Source organism: Ruditapes philippinarum, unplaced genomic scaffold, assembly GCF_026571515.1.
Source record: "Ruditapes philippinarum isolate M1 unplaced genomic scaffold, ASM2657151v2 ctg7726_1_1_1_1, whole genome shotgun sequence".
NCBI lineage: Eukaryota > Metazoa > Mollusca > Bivalvia > Venerida > Veneridae > Ruditapes > Ruditapes philippinarum.
In genome coordinates this window covers 45,769-61,125 of record NW_026866856.1, presented here as the reverse complement: position 1 = coordinate 61,125, position 15,357 = coordinate 45,769, and the positions used below count along the sequence as shown (strand labels likewise).

The following is a 15,357-nucleotide window of genomic DNA, read 5'->3' as shown; positions in this document are numbered from 1 at the left end:
TTTGCGTAATAACGCCTTTATTCGCGTTGTTACGCCTTTTTTCGCGTTGCTACGCCTTTCGATTCGCGTTGCTTACGCCTTTTGGTTCGCGTTACTACGCCTTTAGTCGCGTAATCACGCCTTTGTTTCGCGTTATAACGCCTTTATTCGCGTTGCTTACGCCTTTTTTCGCGTAATTACCCTTTTGATTCGCGTTAATAACGCCTTTTGATTCGCGTAATTACGCCTTTTGATTCGCGTTAATACGCCTTTTGATTCGCGTTAATACGCCTTTTGATTTGCGTTATTACGCCTTTATTTGCGTTGCTACGCCTTTTTTTTCGCGTTGCTACGCCTTTCGATTCGCGTTGCTATGCCTTTTTGGTTCGCGTTACTACGCCTTTATTCGCGTTGTATAACGCCTTTGTTTCGCGTTATAACGCCTTTATTCGCGTTGCTACGCCTTTTTTCGCGTAATTACGCCTTTTGATTCGCGTAATTACGCCTTTTGATTCGCGTTATTACGCCTTTTGATTCGCGTTACTACGCCTTTATTCGTGTTATTACGCCTTTGTTTCGCGTTATAACGCCTTAATTCGCGTTGCTACGCCTTTTTTCGCGTAATTACGCCTTTTGATTCGCGTAATTACGCCTTTTGATTCGCGTTACTACGCCTTTATTCGCGTTATAACGCCTTTGCATTTTTATTTTTTATTTCATTTGACACTATTAGGCTTTCGTACTGTAGTAATTGTGAACATTTTTTTAAAAAACTAGGGCAAAAGATTTGCCCGAATAATTTGATTCTTTAAAGAATTTATTGTGCCTTATCGATTTTCCCCGCTTCTGACTAAGGGGTTGGTTTTTAATGGTTGTGGCATAAGAATTGCAGCCAACATTTATCACTAAATAGGTTCAAAATATTGGATTCTATGCGTCTCTTAGCTCCAACTTGCGCCATATGACATAAATTGTGTCGGGGTACGCCGTACAACCAAACCTTATCGATTTATCGTCTAGCTGTTAAATATAACAAATAATATACGCGCATTATTTTTCTTAATCAGTTGTAATAGAAATGATCATAAAATACAAATCTATTGACCTTTATTTAAGGTGCTCCAATAATTAAGGAAATGCACGTGACAGACGGGTTCTACACGTGCATTCACTACACGATCATCAGTTATCCCGAGCCAACTTTAAAGTGGTTTAACGACGGACAGCCATTAACAATTTTAGGAGACGATGCCTCCATTGAACACAAGCCTAGAACACTTGTTGGAAGTATAGCCAATGGTATATATGTTGTTATATGTAAAAATGAACGAAGAAGATAGTAAAGATTTTTTCATCAATATTAACGTTATTTTATAATTTTAAAGTGAATTGGTCTGTACTGGAATGCCTGTAATACTATATATAATGATGTTGATGGTATTTGTATCCGACATAACAACAAACCACGACAAAATTATATACATGTATGAATGTTGTTGTCAAATAAGAGATACATTACATCTATTTGAAATTACATAATTGAGCCGCGTCACGACAAAACCAACATAGTGCGTTTGCGACCAGCATGGATCCAGACCAGCCTGCGAATCCGAGCAGTCCTATCAGGATCCATGCTGTTCGCTATCAGTTTCTTAACTTGTAATAGAGTGTGTAAGCGAACAGCATGGATCCTGATCAGACTGCGCAGGCTGGTCTAGATCCATGCTGGTCGCAAACCCATTATGTTGGTTTTGTCATGACGCGGCTCATATATATGAATATAGCAGAAAATGAATTGTTCTAGAACAGAAAAATATTAACATCATTTTCATAATGTTCATACAATTAGAACTTTATGTACACTTTTTATCATACAATATTTTATAACAATGTCTGAATAATACATTTCTATTGTTTGCATTAATGTTTGAAATACACAATGATATGGGACATGTGTCCATTGTAGACAACATCACTTTAAACGTTTAAATCAACATTTGTTAATTTATAAAAGCCAGCCTTAATTTTTGTAATGAAAAATTTCTATCTTTGCCCTTTATATATAATTGCTTCGTTTTGTCGATGAATAATCGCTAGAAATTATACAATGTATTACAAGATGATATTAGAATACAATCTGTTTGTTGCTTTTTATTCAGACACCAGACAAAGGTTAATTAGAGGGTGCCTTTCCTTCAAAATGGTAAATTTTCTACACAACGGAAATTACACTCTGGTTGCACTGAATGAACTTGGGTCAGCAAATAGGAGTATACGGTATCACAAACAAGTCCCTCGTAAGTAGTCACGTGTCTTGTCTGTGTCTGTGTCCAAATGCACGTGAGTTATTTGTCACGTGAGTTATTTAGCACCTGAGTAATTTAGCACGTGAGTTATTTAGGACGTAAGTTACGGACCATAATGAGCATGTATGGGAGCTGGCATATTGCTGCATTCCTTTTTTCTCAAATAATAGGTTAGCGACAAATTAAGAAACACCGTCCCACATGATAAAAACGTACTGAAATAGGTAACACGAAAACTGTCAGAAAAAAATACCGATTGAGGTTTTATCACGATTTATACCCAATGGAAGTTGATATTAAGCGATTAAAGTATGGATAATCCTTAAAGATTAAGAACAAGGCGACTTCCACACAGAAAGCTGCCCCGGCATTAACCAGATACACCGTCAAGGCGCCCTACTAGGCACCGTACACCGTCCATGTACCAAAAATTTGCAGATGTCAAAAGTGCCGGGAAATGAGGAAATGAAACGTAACTGACGATTGCAAGGCATAGAAAATTGTTCTGATTCTAAATTTGTAGAAATTTATTTGTAATTGTTTTTAATACAATATCAGATTGAAATGGGCTGTTTATTTGACTTATTCGAGACATGATACGGTATTGTATCACGTGAATGCATGTTGTATAAATTAACGTACTATCTGACTTCTACATGACATTTCATTTTACAAATACGTTTCCGATATGTCCGTTGTCATAAACTCTTAGGAACATATATACTTAATCATACAAATTCTGCGAAATCTAGTCTATTTTTGATTTCACTACGCTTGGGAGACATTTCTGGTTCCTAACACAATTTCCAAGTTACAATAAATGAGTATTTGATGTGTGCAGAGTACATTGTGTTTTGAATCGTTTGTCTTTTCTAATCTTACATTACCAATATTTATGTCTTTACAGACGTGTCAGGGGGTCGAGTTCATTCAGGTGGTAGCTTCAATCTTAATCCTTTTGTTCCAACAACAAATGAGGACGATGGGAATAGTTCAGTCGGTAAAATAAAACACGAGCAGAAAGAAGATAAAAACATCCAAGTAAGAATTTATAAATTCGCCAAGTTCACTGATTTTAGAAAAACGCATTGCAACGTTTTTCTCTCAAACCGAGCTAAGAACAGTCCAAAAAATCATTTTCATTTTGAGTTTTCAGATTTAAGATTTGAATTATGTGTGAATTTCAAATTTTATGTGTTCAGGATGGGGGGGGGGGGGGTTCCTTTGAAAAAGTATTTATCATTCTATTTTTATTCAGATATATATCATCATTGGTGTTGGTGTGATCCTCTTTGCCACTACCATGATCATCTCTAGCCTGTGTTATATAAAGTTTAAGAGACTCGATCCGAAGAGGTTTGCTAGAGATGTGGGGCCCCATTCTCCACATAACCACGAAAGCATGCCACTCACGTCGTACCAGATTGTGGAAAACCTCAATTATTGTAGTAAACCTGATTTTCTAGATTTAGGTACAAAGATTTTTAAAAAATGTTTTTTTAAAAAAATGCAAAAAATAAAAATAAATTAAATTCTCAAAAACTAAGTCATGTAAGTTTATTCTTAAAGTTACAATGGTACTATTGTCAATAAAATGACTTTTCTGCAATATTTAAAAGTTTTCTATTTACTCAAATCAATCTGATTTTTATTATTATCAACATAGAAACAGTGCTGAAAAACTTTCTAACCGTCTCTAACAATACGTGAAAATTGAATAAACTTTAAAAAGATATTTTAGATTTGTAGACTAAATAAAGTCATTTTTCATGCATATGTATCTTTCATATTTTTGTATATATGCATCTTCCATATTTTTGTTCCATTTTATTTTTAAATTTTACAGCTATTAACCATATACGTCCCGAGTTTGTAAGCTGCATTGAGCCACTTGGCGAAGGTGCCTTCGGAAGGGTATATCTTGGTCGGTGTGAAAACATGCCAAAGGAAGGTGAAAATGTAATGGTTGCTATTAAAATGCTCAAAAATGATATGACAGAAGATTCACTAAAAGACTTCGAAAGAGAAGCTGAAGTGCTTACAAATATGGATCATAAAAATATAGTGACATTTTATGGTGTCTGTGTGCAGGAGGACACCTGTATGATGATATTTGAATATATGCAGAACGGCGATTTAAATAACTATTTAAGGTAAGATAGACAAGGTATCTGATGTCCATTTTCTTGCTAACAAAGAATATTTTTAATTTAATGTTCGCGAACAGATTTATATGAAATGTTGAATAAATAAGACATAAACACAAATTATGACACAGAACTCTTTTTCTGTGACTTTTGCTATTTTTTATGATTACATTTTTTTAGATGAGTCTACTTATTCGCCATCTTGCTCCTGAAAAAATGCACGGAGGGTCACCTGAGTTTTCCTCCACCTGTTAAGTTGGAAAGTAGCCATATGACTTTATGCTGTGTTGAAGTGACGTAAAGCCAACATTAAAAAAAAACAGACGAATATGTCCATGTAATATTTAATTGAGATATTTCTGAAATTGAAGCTTATTTCAAACAAATTTATTACTTTTATGTACTTTGTATTAAGTTTTCAAAACTTTCTTCCAAACCTTCTTACTCTTTTCTACACATATTATCTAGTTTCTCATGCTTAAATTTGCATCTGCTCATTGATTACTTTGATAGTAATGAAAATAAAATGAAAAATACGATGAAAATATTTATTTCAACGACTTTGGGGAAAATCTAAAACAATCAGTTTGTTTGACAAACTTTCTTTTGCGACTTCATCTACACAATTGTAATCATTTTGCAGAACAATCTCAGCATGGAATTTCTGTGAATGATTAAAACCGTAGCGTTTGTAACTGTCGAAAATTCGACATGCTTTGTTTCATTTTACGCCTTTTCCCAACAGTATTTCAGTCATATAGGCGGGTAGTTTCCTTACCATCGTTCCTGGAGAGTTACACCAGTCATAGACTACCTTCTTCCACGCTAAACTACCAAAGCATTTCCCGGGGATCGAACCCACGACAGAGAGGTAAATGGATTAGAAGTCATCGACTCTAACCCCTCGACCACGGAGGCGCTTTCGACATGCTATGTTTTAGAAAGCATAATCCTCATGCATTTATATTTGGTTAATTTTACAAATGATTTGTTTCAGAAAACATGGTCCTGGCCTATCTATATTTAGTTAGCTTTAAAAATCTGTGTTTCAGAAAATATTGCCCCGACGCGTCAACATTTGGTCTTCTTTAAAAAAAAATTGTTTCGGAAAACATGGTCTTAACATATACATATATTTAATTTGATTAACTTTAGACGTGATTTGTTTAAAAAAATCATGACTCTGACGCATCTATATTTGGTTAATGTTAAAAATGCTTTGTTTCAGAAAACATGGTCCCAACGCATCTATATTCATTTGAATTTTAAAATAATTTGGTTCAGAAAACATGGTCCCAATGTATCTATATTTGATTAACTTTAAAAAAAAGCTTTGTTTCAGAAAACATGGTCCCAATGTATCTATATTTGATTTACTTTAAAAAAAAGCTTTGTTTCAGAAAACATGGTAATAATATATCTTTATTTGATTTACTTTAAAAAAAGCTTTGTTTCAGAAAACATGGTAATAATATATCTTTATTTGATTTACTTTAAAAAAAAAAAGCTTTGTTTCAGAAAACATGTTCCTAACGCAACAATTTTGTGTTAACTTTAAAACATGTTACTGATGCATCTACGAGTATATTTGAGCCGTGTCACAACAAAACCAAGATAATGGGTTTGTGACCAGCATGGATCCAGACCAGCCTGCGCATCCGCGCAGTCTGATTAGGATCCATGCTGTTCGCTCACAAACCCTATAACAAGTAGAGAACCTGATAGCGAACAGCATGGATCCTGATCAGACTGCGCGGATGCGCAGGCTGGTCTGGATCCATGCTGGTCGCAAACCCACTATGTTGGTTTTGTCGTGACACGGCTCATTTGGTTATTTTTAGATTTGCTGAATTTAAGATTTTTTGCTTTATTTCAGAAAACATGGTCCTGATGCATCTATATTTGGTAATCTCCGTCCCAATTCCATGTTAAACGAGTCAGATTTACTTCACATAGGTGAGTAAGTGTTACATATAGTAGTATATAGTATGACGTTTCATTCTACTTTAATGATTTACATTCCCTTGTGGTTGTCTTTAACGATTGAGGCATAAGAATTGCAACCATCCTTTATTCCTGCGTGATCGCAGAAGGCGACTAAATGAGTTCGAATAACTTGAATCGAGGCATTTCTTAGCTTCAACAGGTAAGGTGGTTTAAAAACCTGGTGTTGGTTTGAAGTTTGTATCACACGAGGCTTTGCCAGATCCATTCTTCCTTTTTCGGTGCCATATGACTTGTGTTGGTACGCCGTAAAACGAAACAAACAAACAATGTTTTACATCTTCCAAAGACTGTTAAGTCTCTACATCTTGAAAAATAGTCAAAGTATTTACGTCATACCCAAGTACAAAGTAAATAAAAATGATGACAACAAACACGGCATAAAAATTGTTCAGACTTGGCTTGATCAAACCCTGTAACATTTCAATTTTGCCCTTTTTGCGTTCTGTAATATTTCCATTTATGACTATTTGAGGTTTTAGATACATCATATGATTCTATTGAAAGTAAAGAAACATTTGCAGATATGCTCTTAACCTTCTACGCACTATTCCATCATTTTCGTCCGTGTTTAGTTTGTCTTTATTGCTTCTCTTTTCTGTTTCAAGTCGCTTGATTCATCTAGCAAATAATACTGTGGTATCTATACGAGACATGTCATTAAAGATATAAGCTTTGCATAATTGGTCTGGTCTTCGAAATAGATATATATTATTACTTGACTTCACAAGACTATTGTACGATCGTTAGTCTTAATCAAGCTATAATAATATCCGTATAGAATTAGTCATTAATATTTCAAGGAGCGACCAGGATGCAAATATTCCTTAATTACACTTCATAGTTCAGAAACCTTCACAACTTGAATAAGTAATATTTCCATACTCAAAATAATAGTCGATGGTGATGGAATCGATGAATATGTTTGATTACGATGCCAAAGGATAAAAATGATTCCAGGAAATACCACGTATTACTTTTAAGCACTATTAAGTATTGAGAATTGAGTACCGCTCAAGCCGGTGCTAGGGAGATTGGTGAGGGATGTTGCACTTTTTCATTATCCCTCATGTATAGACTCAATCAAACCGGGTCTGCAATTTTCATGTAATTTTGTTGTGATTAATTCTTCCAAAGGGATCACTTTGTTTCCAGATTTTTAACATCTTATTGATATAGACTACCTCTTGCAATGGGCACTACTAGTTAATATAGCAGGCACGACAGTAAGGTTGAAATTTGAATACATCTTAGAAAATTATGAAGAATATTTACAAGAACGTGTTTATTTTTTTGTAGATATCTTATAATTAAATGTCAAATTTTCAGGTTTGCAGGTCGCTGATGGAATGTCATATTTAGCATCACACCATTTTGTTCATCGTGATTTGGCGACAAGGAATTGTTTAGTAGGAGATTCGTTAGTTGTCAAAATAGGAGACTTCGGGATGTCACGTGATATTTATAGTACAGATTATTATAAGGTAATGACGTCATCAGTTATGTTGTATAAAATTAAGTTGTAATATTTTGGCCCTGCATGACTTGTTTTGCTGGTTTACACCTTGAAAATACTCATACATTTTATATATTTGAAAAAGAAGTCAAAGCATTTTCAATTTAAGTTTAAAAATAAACATTCATTTCTTTTTTGAAACAGATGCCAGTTTATTTGCACATAATAGTTTGAAAATAAATAAACATTTATACTTTTTGAAACAGAAGTCAGTTCAGTTGCAAATTATAGTTTGAAAATATATAAACTTTAATATGAATCGTTCAGGGGCGTCCGTGGCCAAATGATTTAAGTCGTTGACTTCAAATCACTTGCCCCTTACTGCTTCAATGGACTTTGAATTATTTCATGTCATTATGTTATCCAGCTAGCTTATGGAACGTCATTGCATCTACTGAGTATGTAGACTTTATATGAGTTCGTTGTTTGTATCAAAAGTTTAATGATTTGAGCCGCGCCATGACAAAACCAACATAATGCGTTTGCGACCAGCATGGATCCAGACCAGCCTGCGCATCCGCGCAGTCTGATCAGGATCCATGCTTTTCGCTTACCAACCCTATTACAAGTAGAGAAACTGATAGCGAACAGTATGGATCCTGATCAGACTGCGCTGATGCGCAGGCTGGTCTTGATCCATGCTGGTCGCAAACCCATTATGTTGGTTTTGTCATGACGCGGCTCATTTATTTTCTAGGTTGGCGGAAGCGTCATGTTACCAGTAAGATGGTTGCCCCCAGAATCATTATTATATCGTACATTTACCATAGAATCAGACATCTGGAGTTTTGGGGTGGTGTTGTGGGAAATTTTCTCATATGGGAAACAACCATGGTTCCATTTATCGAATCACGAGGTGAGATTTTTACTCTGTCGGTTTCATATACAAGAACAGTGCTATTTTATTTACGATAATTATTGTATGCAGTGTGTTAAACGAACATTGAGGTCAAAATGTCTAAAAACAAAAAAAAATTCTAACACATCTATCAAGTATAGCACTTAAAACAGAAAAATAAGCAACTGATACTTATATACTCATAATTAATCTGAATATCCATTGTGTGTGATTCTTAGCCCGATTTGAGTAGAATGCGTTGCAACGCTTTACATTTTTGAGTCACTTTGCACAGTGAAAATGATCATTCTTGAAAAATTGGGCGAGGGAATAAACAAGTTATTGGTCCAGACCTACATCAAATTGTACACAAATCTTGGAAAAAATATTTTCAGTCCCATTGTGTCAAAAAAATTAAGTAGACTCACTGTAACGAATGCAATAAATATTAAAACCAAAACTGTTTTTAAACTGATTTTAAATGATAAGTACATGCTATGCAATTATAAAAAAGAAATGAATTGATGGTGTAATTACTGTGATAGTGATAACTTTTACATTACATTCAAATCAGTTCAAATATCAAAAAGTGAATGTAACATATTTATAATTAATTAAATTAATTTAGTTTAGGGGCTACATTGTACGTTTCACATAGGGCCATTATGATTATGTTTTTATACATAATTTCAAAAAGGACAACAATATAATCTGAAGAAATATGAATTTTAAAAACACTCAGAAAAACTTCAGTTACAAATATATGCATGTATAATTGGACATGAAAATTTTGTACATTTTTATTTTTTCTTATATTAGTATTCTGAAAATATCATTTGTATGTTTCAAATTACCCGGTTCTTTTAAAGGTCATTCAGTACATTATAGACGGACATCTGCTGGACTGCCCAGCAACTTGCCCGGAAGAGGTTGGGAAAATAATGATGAGCTGTTGGAAGAGACAGCCCCAGGAACGTATGGCAATGTCTGTCATTTACAAACATTTAGAAAGACTGTCTATGCTGAGTGACGTGTCTTCAGGTCAAACGCCACCAGTGTTTGGCTGTCAGGTGTAACCTTTCTTATCATGCATTCCTTTCTGGACACATAATCATCAAGCTTATAGCATATCCATTGCAAAGGGACCATATTTGAAACTTTACAATACAAGAAGAGTTGCATAAATTATTCAGAATTTGCAAAAAAAACGGTCTCAGATTGTACGTTGTGGAATCTTTGACATGCTTCTCTGTTAATTATCCGGATTTTTATTATAACTTCAAGTATATGTCCACAGAGTGAAAAAAAATAATTTAAAAACATGGTTAAAATGAACTGTGATTTTTGTTATAATATTTCATAAAATGCTGCAAAGGTTATTTGTAATTAATCTTACTTGCATTGACACAAAAAATGCTTATGAATGATTTCAATTTAAACAAATTTACCTCCTATTACAGACATAAATAGCTATTTGCCTTTATTGACTTAAGAGTAAGATTTTGTATATAACAAGAGCTATATGTACATGTAAATAATCATTCGGTGTTATTTAAATATCCTAATTTAAATTGTTAAATGTATAAAAAGCAAGAAAATCCAAGTACCTACTTATATGTGTTCATTTTATTGTAAATGCGCTGGCTTGAAAGAATGTTTGTCAGTATATGTACCGAACTAAAGAAAAACGTAATTTGACCCATGTCCTGCTGAATTTGTATATTGGATTTGCCCGATTGAAAGAATATTAAACCCGGCGTCCGTGTCCCACTTTGGTTTAGTATTTGTGTGATGAAAGTTGGTATCTCTAAAACTACTGAAAGGAACGGCTTGAAATTTCACACACTTATTTAAGAGCATAACAGATGGTCACTGTTTAAGGTCCATAACGCTAACCTGGATTTTGACAGAATCATGACCCTTTTCTTCAACTTTAAGAATTCTACATTATCCAGGCACTTGTTTAACAATCAAGAACCATGTAAACCACGCAGTTCTGATGACAGCTCTTGTTGAAGGAACAGTCTATTTAAAATTAATGGGATGTCAATGTTAAAATACAAAAATAAGCGGGTTCTATAATTGTGATAAAGGCTTTTAGCTTGCGGTTCCTGCAGGTTAAAGGTTAGTAACCCCGTTGATGCCTCTTTAAATCTGCCAGTATGTTAAACTTTAGTTACATTTTTGTAGTTCGGTCAGTGTAACTTTATACTTAACAACGAATTATTCGATATTTCCTTTTCAATTTGTATTTTGTCTAATTATATCATAGTATACTATAGTTATTGACCATGTACAAAAAGTATAATATCATTATTGTTTGACCATGTACAAATGTAGTATATCATTGTTATTGACCATATACAAATGTAGTATATCATTGTTATTGACCATATACAAATGTAGTATATCATTGTTATTGACCATGTACAAATGTAGTATATCATTGTTATTGACCATGTACAAATGTAGTATATCATTGACCATGTACAAATGCAGTATATTATTGTTATTGACCATGTACAAATGGAGTTTATCATTGTTATTGACCATGTACAAATGTAGTAACACTGTTATTGACCATGTACAAATGTACAATAGTATAACACTGTTATTGACCATGTACAAATGTACAATAGTATAACACTGTTATTGACCATGTACAAATGTATATAACATTGTTATTGACCATGTACAAATGTATATAACATTGTTATTGACAATGTACAAAGGTGGTAAATCATAGTAATTGATCATGAAACATATCGCTGTACATAGAATCTTGTTCAACGACTTGATTTTACCTCGTCTTTTATTGTATATAAATCATGGACATACAATGTATGTCATGTGATTATGCAAAGGTAGCTTAAACCTTGATTTACTTACATTGAATGACAATATTTGAAATTTATAAACCAGAAACAGTATTATATAACTACCTTTTTACTATCCTATCTGTATTTTTGTCTTAAGATTTTATTTTTAATATCATATAACGAAATTAAATCCTTAATTGGTGCGTGCAAATTTCACAAACCTCGACGCGTTATGTATCTTATATATTTGTTAAAAGCGTTTACTTCACAAAGATTGCATTGCACATTATAAGACATTTATTGACGCTTGCATGAACGTGATCATAATTAAACACGTAAAATGACGAAGTATTCCGAATTTTCACGAACTAGTTTTTGGATATTATTTGTTAGCATTTGCAGCGAACTAATTCATCATGTTTGGCTGATGGAAGCAATTTTTTTAGATATCATGTGTCTGTTAACATGCATAAAAGAAAACTTAAAAAGGAAACTTCAAAATGTATAAAAAAATGTATAAAATTCAGAAAAAATACATGAAAATAACTGACGATTAAAAACGTTTAATCATCGTTTTTGGTGTGATTGTTTAGATCATACAGAATGTATTTAAGTTCGATTGTGTAGGAAGATATAAGATTGTAGATAAACTATTTAATCCGTTCCTGGAACCAAATAATTTTAAACAATATTTTCAAGATTCTTGCTCAAGGAAATATCTGGTTTCCCATAACAGGGTTTTAACTAACGCGGCTAGCAGTCCTTAGATTGTTTGTCCGAGGCGTTACTGCTTAGTCACGTCGCCACAAGTTTTAATACTTACGTCCAATATGGAACAGTTTTCATTTATTTAAGTATTCGTTAAAATTTTTTAAGTTATAACTTAGCATAACATGGTTGTTCGAGAGTTATTTAAATGAAATTGTTGCATGGTTAATACATGGTAAAAAGGTAAAAAATGAAGCCTTTGGATGTTTGAGAGTCAATATTTATTTTTTTTACTGTGGTGTTGTGTTTTTTTTTGTCAGTTGAAGATCCATCTTTTCTTATATTTAAATACTGTTAATATGCATAACTATTTGCTTAAGTTTGTCGAAATGTAGAAAATTTTAATACAAGTGATGTTCTATTTGCTGTTTTATAAATATGTAAAAGAACCATTTGATCTAACGTTGTGAAAATTAAAAAAAAAAACGTTTGGATCTGTATGAAAAGGGATTTATTCACACAGCTTATACATACTTCCGTTTCCTTTTATTCACTTCTTTCCTGTACCGGAAGTTAAAATGAAAGCAGACAACCTATGACCGAAAAAAATCATAATATAAATGTAAAAGACTCAACTTTACCCAGAATGCAACCATTTAAATCATGCCTTGATGCCTTTTAAGGATCCTAGTATTTAGATTAACTTTAACTGATAAATATAAGAAACAAAATAATTAGATTCCAAACATGTTTATTTCATCATTTTTTTATTACAAAACATTCTTTCTCTTGTTATTTGTGCTTAAAAGTCTTACTTTTATTAAAGTTAAGCAGCGTGCTTCCAGATTTGTGTTTACGATTCTTTTAATTGTTCTTATTCTTTTGATAAAAATGATATAACCAATCTTAAGGCATATATACAGAGTAAAGATATTGCCTGTTAATTTATTCAGAAAAATGTTTTATGTCATTAGTAACGAGTAATGATTTTGATGATAAAAATTAGTAAATTATGCCATAATTTGCATTGTACTTGAAAATTAAAAGTGTTATTTATACAATATAAATTCTTATTTTTAGGATTGTTTTATTCATCTAGATACTGTCGCTTTTATACATAATCATATTCTTCTAACTTAATTGACATATGAATACTTACTATTCTTTTAAACTTATTTATACGAATTTATTTTAGTTCGTTTGTGTTGAAAGCTATAAGCTTATAGAAACACTCTTGAATCCGTTCCAGGAACTAACCTGTACTTAGCACATAGAACATAAATGCCTTTAGTAATGATTTAACCAATTACAAAAGGGAGGATTATAAGGCAGACCAAAGCAATAGTTTATTTTGACATATTTTTTCATTGCTCAACATTATACACAATATCATAGTACATTGATCAATACAATACATTTTTCATACAATTCTCATACAATAAATTATTTATATATTAAATTGAAATACAATATCACGAAACACGTTTAAGTCGAAATTTGTTATTTCAAACCAATGATATTATTGTTTCAAATAAACAAAGCATGACAACAAAACTTATAAATATTATCTTTTTATTCTTGATTATTCTTTTATTATTACTGATAATGCTACAAAGTATGTTTATATTTAATTTTCATAAAACTTTTTCTATCAGATGCCTCGAGTTAACTTTCACCTTTGAGTTCGGGGCATCAAAAGGTGCTTTTTCCAGTGATCCTATGTTGCTTGATGCAGTGGGGCTGCGTCCTGTGAACGTTGCTCCCTTTTTGTCCATATCAGCTCTTCTCAGATATAATGCTTTATTAAAACAATTATTACCTAACTTAATGATTAATTTTCCGTCCTTTATTTTGTGATATTCTTTTTTAAAATGCTTGATGTATCCCGCTACAATTTTGAATTTTGCAAGGAAATAGAAGGATAAACAATTGTAAAAGATGTACAGAAATCTTAAATCTTTCAACATCCTCTTGGAAATTGTTCTTGCTTGTAGAATTATGTTTTTAATGATACAAGAAAAAAGATGGACAAAAATATACCATGTACAGAAGTTTTAAAATTTTCAAAATCCTCTTGATATTAATTAAAACTGTACTGGATCTTCAAATCATATGCAAAATTGACATATTATTTCCCTCAGTTTTAATTAGAAAGTATAAAGTTGGCCGAATAAATAATCTAAGGAGATATCAAATAAATACAGTTGACTCTGAATAAGTGAAACTCGCCTTACTCAAAATTCCGCGTAAGTCGAAGAATTTCTAAAGTCCCGTCAAATTTCCTTCTTTATCTGCGTACTTTAACTCCGCCTATGTCAAATTTTGGCCTTATGAGACTCCTGTTTAGTCGAAAGGAATGTTTGGTCCAGTATGTATAATTCTTGAAGCTATATTAAAATATTAAATGATTAAAATAGCTTATAAGCTAGTGAAGAGGAGACACCGATTGAAAATGTTTAAACCTTTTATGTTCCTCCTACTTATGTTAAACTATTACTTAACTTAAAACTTTAAATGTAAACATGTGTAATAGCCTGTCACTTTTCTTGATCTATTGTTTTGTTTTTTTACTTAAAGGAACATAATGCGTCAGATATTCATGGTATTTTTATTCTTTAGAAATATCAAACATTAGTTTAATACTATTATAACATTTATTTTAGAGCATGTTAGATATTAAACAACTTAAGAATGTGCAGTAATGGGTTGTAAAGGTTGCAACATGTAAACAAAGTAGTATTTTGACTTCCATACAAAATACTTTTTCAATATAATCATACATATTTCAAATAGAGCAAAATACAAAAAAGAAGTTCAGTAATATATCAAAAGACTATTTTATTTTTTGGAAACTGTAACAAGATACCAAAAATGAAAAAAAGTTTTTGAGAAATAAAAATGAGATCATATCTGAGGCATGATGGGCCTTTAAGATATAATGTATTATTTTACTTATTGTATAATTAATACATTTCACACACATTTTGATGTATTAATTTTTATTGTTGATATTAATGTACATAATAAAATTGAAATATTT

The 15,357-nt window shown here is 32.3% G+C and overlaps 1 protein-coding gene across 1 annotated transcript in view; it reads left to right on the top strand.

The window, feature by feature from the left end:
* LOC132734019 (BDNF/NT-3 growth factors receptor-like) overlaps nt 1–11,607 on the top strand; it is a 51,794-nt gene extending 40,187 nt beyond the window's left edge. Inside the window, exons 7-15 of the mRNA XM_060720721.1 lie at nt 1,096–1,278; nt 2,139–2,276; nt 3,193–3,326; nt 3,544–3,757; nt 4,132–4,438; nt 6,309–6,388; nt 7,766–7,920; nt 8,650–8,808; nt 9,660–11,607. Of these exons, the coding sequence (XP_060576704.1) occupies nt 1,096–1,278; nt 2,139–2,276; nt 3,193–3,326; nt 3,544–3,757; nt 4,132–4,438; nt 6,309–6,388; nt 7,766–7,920; nt 8,650–8,808; nt 9,660–9,866 (1,577 nt within the window). The 3' untranslated portion in view covers nt 9,867–11,607. The remainder of the gene's footprint in view (nt 1–1,095; nt 1,279–2,138; nt 2,277–3,192; nt 3,327–3,543; nt 3,758–4,131; nt 4,439–6,308; nt 6,389–7,765; nt 7,921–8,649; nt 8,809–9,659) is intronic.
* The last annotated feature ends 3,750 nt before the right edge of the window (nt 11,608–15,357 follow it).